Source organism: Calonectris borealis, chromosome 1, assembly GCF_964195595.1.
Source record: "Calonectris borealis chromosome 1, bCalBor7.hap1.2, whole genome shotgun sequence".
NCBI lineage: Eukaryota > Metazoa > Chordata > Aves > Procellariiformes > Procellariidae > Calonectris > Calonectris borealis.
This window is the reverse complement of record NC_134312.1, coordinates 58,224,040-58,243,236: the sequence shown is the minus strand read 5'-3', so window position 1 is coordinate 58,243,236 and position 19,197 is coordinate 58,224,040. Positions and strand designations below refer to the sequence as shown.

At 52.3% G+C, this 19,197-nt stretch overlaps 1 protein-coding gene across 2 annotated transcripts; it reads right to left on the bottom strand.

Annotated features, from left to right (window-relative positions):
* Nucleotides 1–388: 388 nt before the first annotated feature.
* MFNG (MFNG O-fucosylpeptide 3-beta-N-acetylglucosaminyltransferase) lies at nucleotides 389–15,697 on the bottom strand. 2 transcript variants are annotated; one of them, XM_075155773.1, is made up of 8 exons: nucleotides 14,509–15,697; nucleotides 9,040–9,088; nucleotides 8,468–8,573; nucleotides 8,222–8,375; nucleotides 7,672–7,757; nucleotides 6,142–6,307; nucleotides 5,497–5,582; nucleotides 389–4,642 (listed from the first exon to the last, which is right to left on the bottom strand). In XM_075155773.1, exons 1-8 carry the CDS (start codon nucleotides 14,854–14,856, stop codon nucleotides 4,576–4,578), a joined length of 1,062 nt encoding a protein of 353 aa, XP_075011874.1. In that variant the 5' UTR covers nucleotides 14,857–15,697; the 3' UTR covers nucleotides 389–4,575. The 2 variants fall into 2 exon arrangements, with proteins under 2 accessions (XP_075011874.1, XP_075011883.1); XM_075155782.1 differs by having other exon boundaries at nucleotides 8,468–8,570.
* Between the last annotated feature and the right edge of the window lie 3,500 nt (nucleotides 15,698–19,197).

The following is a 19,197-nucleotide window of genomic DNA, read 5'->3' as shown; positions in this document are numbered from 1 at the left end:
CAATACTGTCCCCTTGATCCTGTAAGCCCTCCCCTCCTTCCCCACCCTGTCTCTGCTTATAAGTGTTTCAGGGTAGGCACCATTTTTCTCTCTGTCCAGCACCAAGCACAAGCTGGCCTTGGCTCACAACCAGGGCTGCTGGATTCTCTGCCAGTGCAAATGCTGGATATTTCATGGCATATCCTCCACCTGATACACTGTGGCCAAAGGCACCAGCTGCAGATTCTCTCTGTGCCCCACTTCTAGGGGTGGGATGGGGAAAGCAAGGGTTCAGAATAGCAGCATCTCCCCCCATCCAATTGCCCTGTTTAGTTGCACTTTTTTTTATGTTGCTAAAATCAACACTGTCTTCTTCTCAAGCAGTGGCAAAAGGATCAGGGCCAGCAAATCTATGTACAAAGCACTCAGTTTAATTTGTTCTCAAAGTTCACTTTGAATCAGATGCAGCTCCCAGCAAAACCAAGGGAGGCTTGACTGAGGCACAGTCAGATGTAACATCTGAAGAGGCTCCTTAGCCTTGCAAAGTCCTGGAAGGCAATTTAAACATGAGAGATAGGCAAGGAGCCCATTCTCGGGGTCTGTAATTAATCACATACTGTTCAAACAGGGAGAGAGATGAGTTCCCAGCTTTCTTGGAGTCCAAGCTGGATCAAACAGGGAGTGGAAAAAATCTCAGGCTGTCAAGGAACAGCCTTAAAGAGGCAATGCCAGCTGAGCAACAACAGCTCAGCCCTGCACCCCTTTAACCTCCCAGGTAATTGGGCAGAAGGTCTAGAGGAAAAATTCCTGCATCAGCTGGTGAAAACAGACACCGTTGTTAGAACATTTGTGATGTTGCTCTTCTTCCTGGCCTTGCTTATGCCTATGGTAACACATCCTCTTCAGTGTAGCCATAAGCCCAGCGGTATTTGGGACAGCTTAAATTCCCCTGCTCTTCTCCAAGCCCCACTTGGTGGTTTCTTTCCTTCCAATTTCCTTTCTTCTTGTTCCCATTTCTCACCTTTTGGCTTCTGTTTAATAAACTGCTCATCTTCCAAAGGCTGCATCTTTAGCAAGAGGCCTGGGGAGAGAGCTGAAGGCTGCGATCTGAGTACAAGTCGGGTAAATCCCACAGTGGCTGAGAAATCTGTTTTTCTTCGGCAGCAGAGTTGTTAAGAGTTGGCACCAGAGACAGAAGCATTGTCTAGCACTGCTATTCTTCTCTCTCCCCTTCAAGCCTTTAGCAACAACTGCAGTTTCCCACCTATTTCAACTAACTTCTCTTTTCCCCATAAAGAAAGGACAGTCATTAGCATTTTTTTTGCATTGTCAAATAGGGGTTTCCTTATAAAAATTCTTCACAGCTAAGGGCAAAGTGAAGAAAGAATATTGTTAACATGAAAGCCTCACTTAATACTTCACATTTCAAATACTGTAACTGCTTTTTTCCCCCTCCTCCTCCTTCTTCTGAATCTTCAGTATACAGCTTAAACATCATTAATAGTGTTGGTTGCTATGGTGTTGGGCAGGGGAGCTCTCTGTACTTGAAACCTTCAACTACACTTAATGTTGTACAACAGCAGGGTCATACCAACACCTTTGACTTTGACCCCATTTTTCCCAGTAAAATAAAAAGACCATGTCTCCATCCCTTTTCGTTCTTGGGATAGTTTTTTTTTTCCTGCAATGAGAAAAGGGAATGTGAGAGAGAGAATGAGAAAGAGCGATATAAAAAAAGAAAAAGAGAAAAAAAATTTAATAGACCCAATGGAACCTTTCCAAAAACTTTAACAGTTACATCAGAAAATTGTGAAGTAGAATAAAAAAAGGCAGTCCCCTGAAAAGTTTCACGTTAGATTGTTTCTCATTTTCCCAAGCAACTAAACATTTTAATAAACTAGGAAAATGAGACTGTAAAACCACAACATCTGACAGCAAGCCCCAGGGGCAGGAACCATTCCTGAAACTAATTTTAACTCAGGTTTTAATGTTGATCAGATTTCATGTGGTGAATGTCCCCTTAAGCTGTCTCTCTGTTCTTAGAGAAAACCTGGTTTCTTTTGTCGACTACGAGAAGCTATTTTCTTTCCAGCGCATTGTCGTCACAGGCATAGCAGGACTTTTCTGTCAGTTGTTTCTCTACAGCCCAAGAGATGCCCTGCCCCAGACATCTTCTCATCTGTTCTCAGTTTCCTTATGAGACAAGACATTTTCCACAGAAGTGGCACTTAACTGCTCCAGCAACGAAGCCCAGTGCTAAACCAGTCCCCATGCAGCCACTCAAGGACTCAACCCATTTAACATCTGATCTTCAGCCATGCAAAAGGCACCAGGCCAGTTCAGACCAGCTGAGGCCAGGATCTCCAAAGGGCTTCCAGTTTCTGTGCCTTACTTTTCCCCAGGGAAGGTGTCCGCTCTACCAGTTTCTTCTCCTTCTCCAGGCACATGAATCGCATTTTGCTTCAACTGTCACCAGGACATCTACAGATAGGACTCGCTTTTTAACTCAAGGACTCAATTAACAAAAGCTGAGAGTTTGAATGGGAAAAAAAGAAGATATCCGGGTAGTGTAGATTTCTCTTCAAGACTCTCACTTCTCACGGAAGCATTTTTCATCTTCTGGTTAAGTTCAAAGCAAATAAAGGATTTCTTTATGCTGCATCTGCCTTCCAATCGTTGGATGTTTCTGTTTTGAGCCGCACGGTTCCTAGGTTCACATAGCTGTGTGAGCCAAGTGTTTTGCACGACTCAAGGCATGGTCATTGGCATTAGCTAGCCCCTGTCCCTGCTCAAGATGAATTTCCAGTACAAAGGCATGTTGTGCCAGAGAAGAAAGCAGGGCTCTCTGCTGCTTCACAAGCTGGTTAAATGCTGGTAAGAATGACCAGGCTGGAAAACAGCTCTACAGGTTCCCGCTTTCTGCTTCTCCAGAAATTAAAGTGCTCATTCATTTCTAGATCTCCCTTTGCAGAGGTGGAAGGTCTTTCTGACACCTTTCCTTTAAACCTCGTGCGTGCTGTACAGGAGACGCCGGTGCTTGGGGGTCGGGGGGGAGGAGGCGACAAGGTGGCCAGTTGTCAAAATGGTAAAGGCACAATGATAGTCGCCCTTGGCTCTTCCAGCCCACCAGCAGCAGGCTTAGTCACATCAGCAGCATCAAAGCTAAGCAGCTCTTCGGAGAAAGGGCATTTGTCCTTTCATCTGGAGATTACAGGAATCTTTCACAAATCCCAGCAGTGTGTTTTGAAAGGCTCTTTAAAGAGAAATACCTGTTTGCGGCATCACCTGCCATTTAAAAGAGCCTCTCTGCCTTCCAGCTTTCCCTGTAACGCTCTCCCCCAGCCATTTAACCATGTGTACACGGACCAAATAGTGCCAAGGTTCATTCCCCAGCAAGCAGAATTGCCCAGCTTTCATGCCAGGCTCTGTACTGAGAAGAGGGCTCTCCACAAATGTGCCAGAAAGCTGGTAACCTATTTGGGCCTGCTTCTTCCCCCTGTTGTGCTCAGCAGGGGCAGCAGGAAGGCAGAAAGCTGCTCTTAGCATCTGGAGGAAAGAAACGCAGAGATAAAAAGCTCTTTGCCTTGCTGTTTCCATTCGTTCATGACTTAATTTTTTTGGTTGGGGCAGAGAGAAGATTATAAAGCTGTAACCTCTAATCCGCTCCTGAGAGCTCTTTCTCCATCTCTTCCTTTCTCCTCTTTTTCAGGCAGTCCTAATCCTTTATGTCTCCTCTCTCACAGGTAGGAGTTGGAGTCTAATCTCAGACGACAGGTTGGTAATTAGAGCAAGAGATTATCCTGACCCCATATCAAAAATGTAAAAAGAGAGTAATAATGCAGGGCCACACAAGATCAAGCCTTCAATGTTCGATACAGGAACCATCCTCATCTTGGTCTGTCTCCTCCTGGCTCGCCCACCCCACACCCTCTCCTTTGTCCCAGCAGACAGGGGGTTTCCTGATTCTTTGTACTTCCTGCCCATCTCCCCTCTGCCAGGCAAGGACTATGCTTTTCCAGCACTCATTCACCACAGAAACGGTCACATTTTCCACTTCTATAGACCTTGACTAAGCAGAGACTCAGCCAAGGGGCTGTGGCTGGGAAGAGTGGGCGGTGGGGAAAGCACAGGCAGATATGGCAGAAGAAGGCCTGCTCAGAGAGGCTGGAGCCACGACATGTTATCAGCCATCCTCAGTTGGGCACTGGTTACCCATACCCAGGGCCTTTTTAGTCCAGCAAGATGAATCCACAGCAAGGAGCAGCAGCAGGTCCCTGTCTCTACCCAGACACCCAGCAGTCACCACCCAGTCCTTGATCTGCTCAGAAGGCATACTGCTCCCATCCCTTGCACGTATCCCAGCGCTGATAGGAAGCCCGCCCTTGTGTCCAGCCCATGTTATCCATCTTTGGCACAGATCTTGTCTCTTGTCCTGTGTCACCGGTATTCAGCAAGGACCAAAAAAGCCATCACATAGCTCCAAGACTACCATAGAAAAGGGAAAGTTGGGAGCACTAAGCTTCTTCAGTGTCCCACCCCCTACATGCACAAGGTGAATGGATGTCACCCGGACCCACTGTAGCTGAGGCTCAGGCATCACCAGCCAGCAGCCTGCAAGCACCAGGAGGTGTCGGGATAGAGATGGCAGTGGAGCGACCGAAACCTGCCGGGGAGAGAGCAAAGGAAGGTCAGGTGACAGTTTTTACACCAGCGCACAGCTGGAGAATGGAAGACCTCTCCCTCATGTCCCATCCCACGTCAGGCACCCACCCTGCACTACAGAGCTCCAGGACTGGTTGTTCACCTCAAGATGTCTCTTCTCAGCAAAGCTAAGCAGCCAAGCCTCCCTCCAACACTTGCATCCAGCTCTGCCCATGTAGCCCAAGCCCATGGCTCACCCTGATCACAGGCAGGGAGATGGGCACTGCAACAGCCCCCGCTGCATGGTTCTGTTGACGCTCTTCTTTCTCCCAGATGCTGCCCACCCCTGCTATCTCCAGCCAGGAGCTTCCTACCCATGTTCCGCAAATAACAACTTTAGGTTTGTTCACTCAAAGCAGAGAAGGTAAATCAAAGAACACTTTTGTTTGCAGTCAGCCTGAAGTGAACCTTTTTCTTTTTTCCCTTCAATTTTCTCAGCAAAACAAAAAATGAAAAAGCAAGCAGAATTTCCTCTCCTGAGTTTAAAAGAACATTTCTGTTCCTGTCCCAGAGGTAAAAGGTTATCTTGTTCAGTCTCAAAATGTGAACTAAATGGCAATACTTTTGGCTCAGGAATTGTCCAAATAAAGTGTTTTGATACTCCTTTTATTCCCATTTATCCAAAATGTTTGCAAAGTTTGTAAGCGTTCACAAGCAGCTTAATGTTGGTGTGCTCCTCACCCAACAAGCCATTTGAATGCAAGGTTTCTCTCTCTCACTCTAAACCTCCTGCACCCCATTCGGCTGCCTCCCCCTCCCAGCCTATTGTCTGAGGGCTCACACCACAGCAACACCCAGAGCACTCATGCCCCATACCTTGAGGGATCCTCTTGGGGTGAGAAGGGGCCGCTGAGTTCAATAACGTTGAGCTTGTTCTCAAAGACACCGTAGCTGAGGGTGACCTGCAAAGAGGGGTGGTGAGAAAGGAGCAGGGAGGGTGAGGTGAGTTCAGGAGCAAGGAACGTGCTTTGGGCAACAGAAGCTGCCATTCTGGTTCCTCCTCTGCTGGCTTAGCCTCTGCTCTCCACCTCTCGTCTCTTCTTTCCCATGGTGGTCCACCGTGCTAGTCCTCTGTCTCTCCGAGCCCTCTACAGTCCTTGTTATCTCCCCACGCAAGGCAGACATGGTGCCATGTCAAAGCCCCTTCCCCAATCAATCATCATTTCTGCTTGTCCTTGTGCCACGTTCCCCCAAGGCTGCCCTCAATCCTCGCATCACTCCCCACACGTGTGCTCCCCGTCACTGACCCCAGGGACACTGTCACTGGCATCAGCAACAGATGCTGCTGGCAACATCTGTTCCTTATTTCAAAGAAGCATTTATTAGGAAAGCCTCCCCAAAAGAGCAGACGACTGATTCAATCCACGCCAGTGCCACCAACAGGGCAATGTGCCTGCCAGCTCCCCTCCTCCACCTCTCCTTCCTCACACACCTCCCTCTTGCTCCATTTCCTCTCCTCACCTGCTGCGTGAGCCGAGAGGGCGGGATGAGCTGCAGGTTCTCCAGGTGGGAGTGGAAGAGCGCGTTGGGCAGCAGCTGCCCACCGACTTTGCACTCGATGATGTAACCCACGGTGCAGTCGTCCGGCAGGCGGATGAGCTCTGAAGTGCTCAGGAAGTTCCTGCCACTGGAAGAGAGTAGGGCTGGCGTGGGTTAGGACAAAGGTAGGGAGGGATATAGGCATCCACTTGGGTGGGAGATAAATGAAGGACTTTTAATTGAAAACTAGACTAAATCTTGGAACTAGCAAGAAATTCCTGAGTTCCACCTGCAAAGATTTGGGCATGTGTTTGCTCTTTGACCACTCCCAGCCATGCTGTCCCACCAATTGTCCGGTGCTGTGGGTGATATGTATCCAGCTCCTGGGTGAGCTGATGTACCAAGCTGGCAGACTTTGCCAAGTCACTTTTCCACCTGTTAGGTGAGCTGCACTGAGCCCTGAGGGTCAGACAAGCCAGCAGAAGAGAAACAGTGGGACCACATATCCAGGACCAGGAGGAAGAAGAAACAGGACAGTCTCTTGCAGCTGGAATAAGCCATCCATGGCTCCACTGGAATATAACACCACACGCTTGGCCATTCTTTGATGATAGGCTAAACCCAATTTTAAGGATCCTGTAACTGGAAGCAGCCACACAGCATGAAGTACTGTCTACTATAACACCCCTCAGTTAGTTCAAATGTGTTTTAAGTATTTTAACTCAGTAGTGGCAGGCTTTAAGCCAGGTTAGGTGTTATCTATCCATGCCACTTTCATTTTACCCTAGATCACAGATCGTGTCTGGGTCTACCATAAAATACATATCATGGGCTTCAGCTAAACCAGCCACCTTGTGTGGATCAGATCTGTCTTTCTGGGTATGCACGGATCTGGTTAAGGCTGGCACAGCCATTGCCTATCAGTGTATGTGCATTTAACCTGTGATATAACCTAGGACATCCTGGAAAACATCATCTTCTTGTAGGCTGGGCTAACACAAGACCCCGGGGCCTATCTCTGTTCTCCGTGCACCAAGCTGAGGAAATGACAGTGGCCACTGTGAGAAGCTGAAGAGGGTTTGGGGTAGGAAATGGGAAATTAACTCAGGAGGGAGGTACAGGAGGTTGGAAAGAGGCAGATTAAGGGGAGAGGAGATAGGCAGACAGGGAAAGCACTTAGGAAAAGAGTCAGAGGAAGCTGAAAGGGATGGGAAGGAGTGTGGAGGAATAACCAAGAGCTGAAAGGAGTTGGGGAGGGGGGAGTATGTCATCCTATGATCATGTTTGCTGTGCCTGCTCTTGCATCTTTTTAATCAGGTGGCAGACCCATCCACTACATCCTTCCTCCGGTCCCACGTGCTTGCAGATGTGGGGCACATGGTACTCTGCACCCTTGCAAATGTCCTTGCAACCACCACATACACAAATCCAGCTCTGACGCTGACAGGAATTAATGTCCATCCGTGTTCCTCATCCCCAAAGGCTCACATACCCACCAGCTGCACAGCTCACCTGGCCCAAGGCATCATCTTGCTTGCCAGCTTGCGGCTGATGCAGAACCCAGCTCCTCCCGTGGCAAACCAGAAGCGCACAGATTTCTGGAGAGAAACAGCAGAGGACATCAATGACAGAGGCTCAGACAATACCATACTGAGATGGGAGCGCTGGAAACCCAGCTTTGATGCCAGGATAAACACAGCCCAGTTGTCACTCCAGACCCCTGACTGCTGCCCAGAAGAAGGACCTGCCAGCAGTATAGCATGGATTTTGACCTCCTCACATTTGGAGCGGACAGGTTCCTGCTGGCAGCAGCAGGTGGGCTGCCCAAGGCTGGCTTATCTCCTGGCAGACAGGTGCCCAAAGGCACAGCAGCAACGTGGGACCCTCCCTAGGTAGATCGGATTGAGTCACCACCTACAACCATGTTCAGACAAGACCGGCGAGTTTTCAGTTGTTGCCTGATGCTCTTTGGACCTGTCTCTCCTTGGGGTACATTTACGGCCAGTGAGCCAGAGCACTAAAAACAACCCATTGGCCCCATCACCACCACCACAGGCTGTACCGTCTGGTTGTTCGGCAGCGTTTCGGAGGCCCGGATGGGTCGGTTCAGGCTGGGTTTCCCCAGGTAAACATCCCACGTTGCAGAGTAGGAGGACAAGAGCTTCAGGAGGGCCTGAGGGTTCAGGTAGTTGTCGTCATCCAAATGGCAAAACCAGCTAGGGAGAGACGGGAACAAAGACACAAGAGGTCTGCAGTAAGGAGGGTGCCTCCTGCTCTCAGGGGTCCCCCTGCGGCAGCCCTGCCTCACCTCCGGCCACTGGCCAGGAAGGCGTCGAACTCGGCGGCCATCTTGCAGGAGAGGGCCAGGTGGCTGTGCTCGGCAGAGCAGTTGGTGAAGACCACGTGGCCGCCTGCTGGGAGAAAGAAGGCTGTGGCTTGGGGCTGGCCTGCTTCACACGGTCACGAGGAGGACCTCTGGGCGGGAGGGAAGGGGTTTGTTCACAGCCAGCCTCCTCGCGGTCCCCTGAACGGGCATCCAAGCCCACGATGACACTCCATCCTTCCCCCTACCAGGAGAGGAAACCTGGAGAAAGCCAAACATCTTGGCCAAGACTAGGACACCTGCCAACTGCACTTTCACCCTGCCCACTGCCAGCCAGGGTGCGGTGGCTGAAGGGCTCTCTCTTGGGCTGCTTCCACCCATGGATGCCTTAAGGCAGACAGCACCCTGCCTCCAGTCGGCTGTGTGCCCTGGGGTAAGCCAACTAAGACAAATCGTCACCTGGGGGCTTCATGGGTCCCAGACCCCCTGCCAAGGCCATGACAGTTTAGAGGCTGAAGGCAGCGAGGGGAAGATGGTGTTATAGGACAGGTCATTACCCATTCTCCTCTTCAGGGCATCATCTTCTTCATCGGTGAAGACATAGGTCTGGGGAAATGAGGAAAGGAGGTTACTCTCACGGCTGGAGCTGGTGCTGCTCCTGGCCACCCACCCCTTCCTCCCCACAGCCGGACTCACTCGCTGGGGTCACCCCACTCCATCCCCTGCTGCCATGCCCCTCTCCCAGGTGCCAGATGAGCAGAGGGACGGTTGCGCTCCCCCTCCCCGCACGGCACCATCATCAGCTTGTGTGGCTTCATTTCCCCCACCCCGCTGCCTTGGGAACAGGGAGAAGGGGATCTGTGGCACCGAGTGAGGGGGTGAGGGAGCCCTGGCTTAGGTGTCAGTTGTAGGAAAACGAAAGCACCGTGGTTGAATGATGCTCAGGTTAAAAGGAGAACATCTGTTTGTGTGTTAAGTGTGCACAGCCCCCTGCCGCTTCCCGCCTCCTCCTCCTCTTCCTCCACCCCCATGCCTCTCTAATCCCCCTCGCTGCCATTATGTGGCACATCTCCCCCTCTTCAGGGCCAGGCGGGGAACAGGGCTGGTGGAGAAAAGCTTTCCTCAGGCAGAAAATGAGCTTTCATGAAATCAAAAAGGAGTCACGAGCTGTAAACGGTCTCTCCACCAGCTGCCCACAGGCTGGTTAAACGCAGCACCTGGACAGGGACAAAGGAGACGAGGCAGGCAGACAACAGCCCCAGAAGCTGTCACTGCTCCCAAAGGCTCTGACGAGGAGTCGAGAGTCTTTACTTCTCCCCACACCCACCCAGCATTTGGGAGATATGCCCCCATCAGGAGGACGTGGCAAGAGAAATCTTCTGCACACGAAGGGAAGGCAATGAAGGACCCTCAGACACCACCTGGCTTGAGCAGAGGCAGCAGGATGGTTTCATGATCTCAAATGTACGTGCTACAGCGACTTGGCAAATTGCCCTCCAACAGCTGAGCTGCAGCAACGGGCCACGCACACGTTCCTACCCCACCCCACTGGTAAAGTCTCTTAGTTAAAACCACTTTCAAGGTGATCACGGGACAAGAAGCAATTAGCTAAGTCTCAGGTAAAGAAGTCGCTCTGGGTCAGGGCACCGTATCACATCCTTCAGGCAAGGCAGGGATTGTCAGTGGCCCGGGATTTCCCTCGCTTGCGTGTCAGAGCCAGAAATTTCCACTATGATAAATATTTCATCTTAAGAAAAAAGTTCTGAAACCATTGAAACTTTCTGACATTTTCAAAAAACCAGAAATGTTGTTGCTGGAAATTACTTGCTTACAGATATAGAATCAGCTAATAAACATCGTATCTGATTGACTTAAAATGGGAATCTGTATCTTTTTCCAGATTTTCTACTTGTGAAAATATTCCAAGGCTCCCACTTTCCTCTTGATGCAAGGTGGGGAATGCTTTTTTGCAGACATCCGATATGTTTCTGTGGGAACTCAGGGATGAAGGAGCATTGTCACTATGGGGAACACCAGACTCTCCAAAACACCTGGAAAAAGGGGCTATGAGCGCGGGAGCTAGGCAAATCTCATTTCTCTGGCTCTCCCAAACTCTGATCTCCGTGGTACACCTGGCTGCAGTACTCCAGAGATGCTGGTGTGCGTGCCCTGGCTCTGTCCTGAAGGAGATCACAACAGCACAGGCAGCTGCCTGCATCCTCATCTCTCCATCCCTCATGCCTCTGAAAGCAGGAAATCTGGAACAGCAGCTGCTGCTGGAATCCGAGCAACTGCTGCTGTGTGTCCCTCAGCAAAGCTGCACATGATGGCTGGGGTGGAAGAGAGAGGAGGGCTCCATCTAAAAACCTGCCAGGAGAGCATTTGGCCCAGTTACACAGGTCTTTCCCAAGGAGACACCAGCTGCTGTTGTCCATACTAATGGAGCCTGGAAGAGATTCAAAAGGTCTCTCTGGCCATGCCAGACCTACTCTCCCCATTGGGGATGTGCAAGCAGAAGAACATCCAGTGTCACTTGTGTCCCTGCAGGCAAATGGGGTGGACAGCAGCAGCCTCCCCACTATATCCACCATCCTGTTCTCTACCAGACCATCTATGGGGCCATGCAGGATCTCCTGCTGTGGTGCCTCAGTGCTCATGGGCTGCCCACTCCGGCAGGCAGTCTGTGGGCTCGTGGAGCAGCCGTTCAGCCACAGCTTCCCACTCGGCTCCTGCACCGCATCGCCCCCAGCACGGTTCCTCCTGCCAGGGTTGGGGGGGAGATCACAGAGCCCGGCTCCCATCCGCACTGCAAGCAGCCCGGGGTGGCTGTCACTGCTGCTGCAGGGTAGCTGATCTGGGCTTGAGGAGGGATGCAGCGCGGAAGGCATCCCTCCATTCTAGAGCAGAGAAGATGGCTGGATAGGAAAGGATGCCTGCCAGATGGCAGTGCCAGCAGTGATATGAAGCCACTGGTGTCCAACAGCTTTGCCTGGCAGTTCTCCGTGAACATAAGTGCCCATGCAATTGATAAACACTAGACTTTGAGGCCCCCTCACCCCAAATCGGGAAAGTAGCCTAGCAAGGCAAAACTAGGAAAAGGGAATAAAGATGTGAAATCTGACAAGCCATGACCACATTCATTTCCCAGGTTCCCAGTGTATCCCTCCTCCAGGAAGAAACAGCCTCCAAAATTGGTTATGGGTTATTGGTGCAGCTGGGCAGGAAGCTGTTCCCCTGCCCGGAGAAGAGATTCAAAATCTATGGTGTGTTCACAACACTGAAAAATGTGAAAGCCAGTTCAGGAGGGGTCATTTAAAGGTTTCATTTCAATCGCTTGGATGTTTGGGTTTCTGAAAGGAAGGGAGGTGCTAGAATCAGTTTGCATTACCAAACAAAATTTCAGACTAGAATCCTAGGCTTATCTCCATTAAAACTACTGGGGCCAAGAATGTAAGCCACTCTAAGATGCTGTCCAGCCTAAACAGTCACCAAAACCGACACTTCTGTTTAGATGAAGCCTTTTCTGAGGAAAAGGCTTTTCGCTGAAATGAATTCCACATCAAGCTCCAGTGTAAAGTTTGGATCAGTTCTCAAGAGGCAGAGCATGGTCCAACTTCCAGTGAAGAGCACCCACTCTTCCCACAATTCCCCTTCCCCATCTCCCACCAGCTGCATATCTTCTCTCCTGTTTAAACAGTGCAGTTTCAGGGAAAATGTCTCTCTCTCTTATTGTCCATCCCAACAGAGTCTAACATAGAGGACTTTTAATTTGGCTCCCGTACAGTCTGTCCTAGCCATAAAAACCACAGCTGTTCCTGCCTCCTGTTACAGCCACCTAAGCCTGACCTGTGAGGTCTGGGTTGCTTCCTCCAGGAGGACACCATGCAGGTAATCAGCTCTGAAACCAGGCTTGGCATCAGCAGCACGGCCAGCTGCTAAAATTTCCCCACTGGCCACCTGCAGAGAAGGACCCACTGAATCGGTCTCCAGCCACGAGTAAGGGCGAGTGAGACAGCAAGATGGTGGGTCAGCCCTAGGAGGAGGCAGTCTCTGCACATCAGGGCTTCTGAGACCTGGATCTCTCCGAGACTGGCTCTTAAAGCCTACGCCTCTCCATAAAGACTCAATAATAGGAGGTCTGGTGCCCTATCCCTGGCCCCACAACAATTAAATGTCCTTTGCAGATTGAGAGCTCTCTTTTTTTTTGCTAAGCGAGGTTTCTATATTGTCAATTTTTCAAAACTAACCCTTTTCCCTACCTCCAAAAAACCCCTCCAGCAGCAGTATATTTAAAAAAAAAAAAAAAAGGCTTTTTAGCCTTAGTAGTTCTCTTTTCCTCCCTTCCCGTCCCCGCTCCCCTGCCCTCAAGGCCATTTAGTAAAAAAAGCAGAAGAAAAACATGGAAAATTGAGGCGGGGGGGAGGAAAACACTGAGCTTGCAACAAAAATTGATAACAAAGAAAAAACACCGTTTAAAAATAACTGACGCTCCTGCTCTACCCTTCCTTCCCATTCTGCTGCTCAGTCTGTGAAGCTTTCCTAGAGGCTAGCAGCAGCATGGAAAATTCAAGACCTCTTCCCAGGTTTGGACATCGTTTGCCTGCCAAAGAGAGAGGGTCAGATGAATCTGGGGAGCTGGTATCTAATTCCTGTCATCAGCGGAATGGCCAGGCACCTATTTCTCAAACATACGAGGAGGGAAAGGTGAGCTGCTCCTTAAAAACCCACTCCAAAAACCCCAGTCACAATATCTTAATGCCAGTGCAGCCATGCGGTTGACTTTGGTTTCTCCAAAGAGCTGCTGGGCTGAGGTCGGGCATCTGGAGGAGGAAGCAGGGCATCTCAGATGCTGAGAGGGACACACAGACAGGAGAGGAAGCATGCTCAAAATAGGACACGGCTTCCTGTGACGACCGCATCAGACCAGACAGTTGCAGCCTCATGAAGTGGAAAACCACCCTTACCCAGAAAACCCTGCATTGCTTCAAGCGCTCTCCTACCCAATACCTCCGCCCCCGTCCCCCTCCCTCGCTGAGGCCTGAATTTGTGTTCTAGGCACCCATTACACATGGGCAGAGGCAAAAAAATACCCCCTTTAGGGACAGCCACAGGATTTCTTCTTTCTTGAGGAGCAGCTCTGCGAGGGAGGGAGAGAAGTACCCAGGCTCTCGGGACTACTTCTGCCCACCAGTAAGCCAGTCTGCACAGCACCGCCAACGTGGTGCCCCACATCAGTTCCTCTAACAGGAAGGAAACTCTCCAAACTCTGCTTCAGCAAAGGGTGAAAACATCAGACCTCCAGTTAAAAAAAAATTTTAAAAGACAAATATAGACCTACATGACTTCCAGACTGTGCACATGAGGGGATCTGCCCAAGAAAGCGAGGCATGGATTGTGCTGATGTGCTGGAGAGCAAACAGGGCTGCAAACACCTGCACCCGCGTCCTGCAGTCTCGCTCTCCTGCCCCCTGCGCCACACCGTCTCAGGGCAAAGGGTGCCCAGGCGCAATGTGGGCATCCTGATGGAGGGCGAGGAAGAGCCACTCAGCTCGAAACCTAGCAAACTCATGGCACTAGGAGGTAGAAAACCAGCATTTCTTACAGACCCAGGTCAGTCTGTGTTCAGTCTGGTGTGGCCCAGGCAGTCTGCGGCCCCCGGTGTTACTGGATAAAAAAGGGAAATTAAATACCCTCCACCTCAAACTGAAAGAGTCAGGCTTAGGTTAGGGGCAGGTGACGCCTGCTAAGAGCACTCATCCTCCCAGCCTTCCTGGGAAGGGCCCACACAAGCTCTTCATCCTCTCTGCCAGCCTTTCCCATGAACCAGCTACCGGTGGAACATTTTGCTGGATAGAGTCCCCCTTTCAGTGTGAACAGAAGCAAGAATTAGGGAAAACGAGGCAAAGTACTGGGTGGGACTGCAGTGCCCAGCCTCCCTTTCCTTTGGCCTTTATCCTGCCCCACCAACATCGCGTCCCTGCCCCGTTACCAAACACCCCCTCTCTAGCCCAAATCCATATGCTCACCTGCTCTCTGGCTCGGGATATCCACGTGTCCAGGAGCAGCTCCATCCTGCTCTGGTGAAATCTCTTGGTTGTCTTCACGGCTATGAAAATGTCCCCAAGGGTCAGGCTTCCCTCAGTCCTGTATCCCTCCAGAGGATAGACTTGCAGGTCCTTCCACCTCCTGCCACCACCTCTGGTGGCATCTTCTGGGCTCACTTTGCTCCTTTGCTCCAGCTTCTCCGACATCCCCTCCCTGAGCCCTGGGTACTGAGCTGTTTCCTGAGCCCCACGGTGCCGCATGGAGAAGAGAGCCACGCTGACAAGGAAGAGTGTGGCTCCAGAGAGACCACGGATGAGCCAACGGCCCATGACTCCCAAATTGTTCCCGCTGCAGCCAGTATCCTATCAAACAAGGACAACCTCTGCCCGTACCTCCACGTGAAGCCGTCCACTATTCTCAAAGCCTCCAAAGGGGCAGGACAAGCCAAGGGCAAGGTCTGAATAGGATGTGGCCAAGGAATAAGGTGGGTGAAGACCAGAAAGCCAAAGAGACAGCAGCCCCAGAGGATACTGGTGAAGCAAGGGGAATTTTCACAGACAACTCAGCGAGGCAGGGACACGTGATGGGAAAATACTCCGAGGCAACTGGCAGGTGGCTGGCACAGCCTGCCAGGAGGAAAGCGAGCATCCCCACTCCCGGCGGAGCGGCCGAGGGTCCCGGGCTGGGTGTCGAGGGAGCAGCAAAGGAGATCAGAGCCATCGGTGGGGAGTCTGGACCAAAAGCATCAGTTCCTCAGAAGACACCAGCCCGCACATCCGAGACAGGGGCTGCAGGGCGAAGGCGAGCGGCCGGCGCAGGGCTGCAGGGAAGGGGCCGGGTGCCATGCGTGTGGCGGGGCTGCCTCTCCACCTGCTCCCTCCGGGCAGCTCGCTCTTGCTCCCTGCCAGCCCCAGCCCCGGCCCCGGCCCCGGTCCCGCCTCCGGGCACGGGGCGGGGCCCCAGCCCCGGGGGAGGAAGAGGATGGAGAGGGGGGAGCCCTGGGTCTGACGGCGGGTTTGCCTCACCAGGGCATGGCCAGGCTGGGACATCTCCGAGGTGACAAGCAGCTGATCTGGGAGGACAAACCTGTTGTTTGACTGTTTTTCCCGCTCCTCTGTGACAGTCCAGCCTGATCTCTGCAGCCCTGCTCAGCCCTGCGCTCTTGCGGGAGGAGGGGAAGGTGGCACGGATGTGGGCTCGGGTGAAGTTAAAGAGCGGGGTCCTATATTGTTCTTGGAAAGAACAATGTTTCCCCAGGAATTCCCCCAGCCCCAGACTTTTCCTGCAGGCGCTGCTCTGAATTGCTGCCCTGCCTCCCCAGAGCAGGACTGTGTGTCCCCTGCTGCCTGCCCCCCATATGCCCCAGAGTCTCAAACTAGGGTGTGACACTTACTGTTGACACCCGTCTCCCCAAACCATGACCCTGACCCTCTCACTCTTGAGGGTCCTTTTCCCTCTGCCTCCAGCCACCATCCCTCCCCCCGCCAAACCATCTCACATCCCCACCAGAGATGCCCGAGGGCAGTCTGCTGCCCAGGTGGGTGCAGAGCCAGTGACACTCACAGGAACAGGTACACTGGCACCAGAGAGTGCGAGGGAGGGCCCGCCACCTCCCTTTCTATGTCCATGGCTCAGCATCACCATTGGGTTTATATTCCACGCAGGTGATTGCCCCCTGCAGCAGGGCTGAGCTCAGCGACTTGTTCCTTGTGGCTCTTGTGCTGTTCAGGATGATGTTTCCTTTTCTCCTTCCCCAGGCAAGGAAGAGGGAGGGGTCCTCTCCCCTCTCCCAGAGAATCCCGCAGGCAGAGGAGGAAGCTGGCACCTCCAGCTCCTTCCCACCACCACCACCCCCCACCACCAGGCATGGCTGTACATCTCCTCCATGCCACCTTCGCCCCAGCTCTCTGGCTCCCAACAAGGCCAACGAGGCCAGGAGAGCAGTCTGGGGCTATGACAGAGAGCATGCTGAGGGTAGCTGAGCAAGTCCTGCACAGAGAAGGCTTTCGCCAGGGATAGGGATATCAGAGACCCTCAAAAGGTGTGAGAGCCCCTCCCAAGACAAAGACCACTGCAGATGGGAAATTTTGGGGTGAGCACCACAGATTGCTGCATGCTGCTGCTAGTTCAGTTGGGTATGGGGTGGATGACCATGAAGGTCCCCTTCACGCTACCTCTAGGCCACTTTACAGAGCGGTCGGAGGGTACAGAGAGGCAACCAGCCCAGGAGGGGGATGATACCTGCACCCCCACCCCAGCTTCCCTGTGGCAGCGAGCGTGGGGACAGCAGGATGGTAGTGCTCTACATAAGATGCCGAAATCAGAGCACCTCCTCAGGGAGCTGCAAGCTGTGGGCATCCAATCTCAGCATACCAAAAAAATAAAAATAAAAAGTAGTAAGATGCGGACCTGGGGGAAATGTGGTGGGGACATGGCTCCATGTGGCAAAGGAGCACCTCGTGCACATGTCAGATCGCAGGACCTTAGAAAAGGGGGTCAGGGCAGGGATCAGGGTCCCTCTGTCCCACACTCCCACTGTGTGTCCGGACACAGACACTTTCCAGGCACACAAGGAAGACCTCCCTGCAGTGCTAAACCTGTCTGCTCAGTTTCTCCAGGACTCACATACACACTTGCATCCCAGCCCTGTCCCTGGCTACAACTTTTTCCTTTTGTAAGGAAAAAACCACTGAATCCACTTCTCCTCCCTCCTCCCATGTATTTCTCCAAGTCTCCAAGACTCCTAGCCTTCTGCTAAAGCAAGAACATCTCCAGAGCATCTCCCATATCCCTTTAGAGGGTCCCTGCAGGTTTTATTTTTAGATTTCTTTGAATAGCGATGCTTTCTTACACTGATTTGGGGCGGAGGGGGAGTCATTCACCTTCAGGCCTTACATTCTGCAGGTATGACTGATCTGCTGCCTCTGTGCTAAGTACTGGGATTGCTCCCGTGACTAGCCACTGCTCCTGAACCAGAAATTAACCTCTCCAAGTGCTTCACTGCACACCAGCAGCCCCGGGCAGCTGTAAAGGCAGCTTCCATGGCTCCTGGGCATCCTGCAGCACCTCCCAGCCCTGGCCTAGCAGATCATCTGGGAGGGAAAGGGGGACATGGGCAGAGGATCCTTAGTGATGTCCCCAGAAGACATACAAATATGATTCAAAGCTACGTTGTACAGAGCATGGTGCCGAGCAGCGGAACAGGTCAGACCCAACCATGTACAAACAAGAACATGCCCGATGCTAGAGTTGAGCACAGCCTGCGTCTTGCGCTGTGAAACACTTCTTTCTTCTGAGGTGCCAGGGATGGGGGGGCCATTCCGTGCCCAGTCCTGCCCCAGGGTGGGTCTGGCTGACCCATCATTGGGGGGGATGCATGGGACAGAGACCCCATACTGCTGCAGCTGTGCCGGGGCAGGGGGGCAGCGTGAAAGGGCTGGCAACTTCCCAGGGCGGCCTTGCCGATCCCCTCCCTGGAGGGAGAAATCTTGCTCTCGGTGACTCATTACAGGGGCTTGCACAAGGCTGTTACAGCTGGTAATTGGTGCCCAGGGCTGCTAATTGCATTCTGCCTGTTACCTAACCCGTGACTCATTCCTCTGAGCAGGCAGCCACCCCCCCCCAGAGGTACAAAGAAGGTGGGCTGGGGTGTGCAGGGCAGCAGGGGGGTCATTTATGTTTGCCTTGGAGCCCTCTGCCCTGCTTCTCACCCGTGTCCAGAACGAGTTGAAGCTGGATTTTGAAAGCCTCAGGGGAAGCAAGACGGATAAAGAGAGGGCCTGGAAGAAGCCTGGGAGCAGGCGAGGCAGTGCCGCCTGCTGCTTGGAGAGCTAGGTACTGCCAACCTGCCTCCCAGCGCAACCTTCCTCTGCCTCCCTTTCCCTTCTGCTGACAACACTGATGGCCTAGGGAGGTGCTGGGGGTCATCTGTTTATTTAGGGGGGAAGGGGGGCTTGCTCTTAACCACCCTCAGCCTAGGCTATAAGGCTGGGGATGGTTCCCATTGCCAGCAAGGGCAGGAGGAGTTGTCAAGCCCTGAATCAGAGTGCCGCACGCGGAGTATTTTCCCTGGGTACTCAAGCACTACTTTTTTCCCTGCAAAGGTGCAGGTTCTAATCTCCAAATCCATGCCAGGGTGGATGGGAGCTTCTTTTGGGACTTGTCTTCTCATCAGCTCAACAAGAGTCCCACTTTGTTTGCCTGCAGGGCAAGCACCCTCCCAGGGGGCTGGGATGCTCCGGCTGCATCCCCTGGAGAGGATGTCATTTGGGAGCTTTCATCTGGAGCTGTGTGTTACACCAGTTCCCCCTTCCCTGGGAGGAGAGCTGCATTGCTCCAGGGCAGAGCTGGGACTTTGCTCTACATTTTAGTGACTGCAGGTTAAAATCTTTTCGTTTTCTTTCCTCCCCCCTTCGCTCTCGTCCTCATAAAAGACACAGGCAACTGGTTTAGAGCCTGAAATAACACCTCACAGGGGACCCATGAAGATCAGCAAGTTAATCTTTGCTCAGAGCTTCAAAAGTGCATGGCACTAGCAGTGCCCTAATCGCAGGGACAAGGAGGACACAGAGAGGACTTGACTCTGGTGCTGGTTGCCCATCTTCTCCCATTGATCCCAGGATCAGTGGGCTCAGCCCTCTGCCTAGCCTCGTGCCCCACGGAGCCTCCCA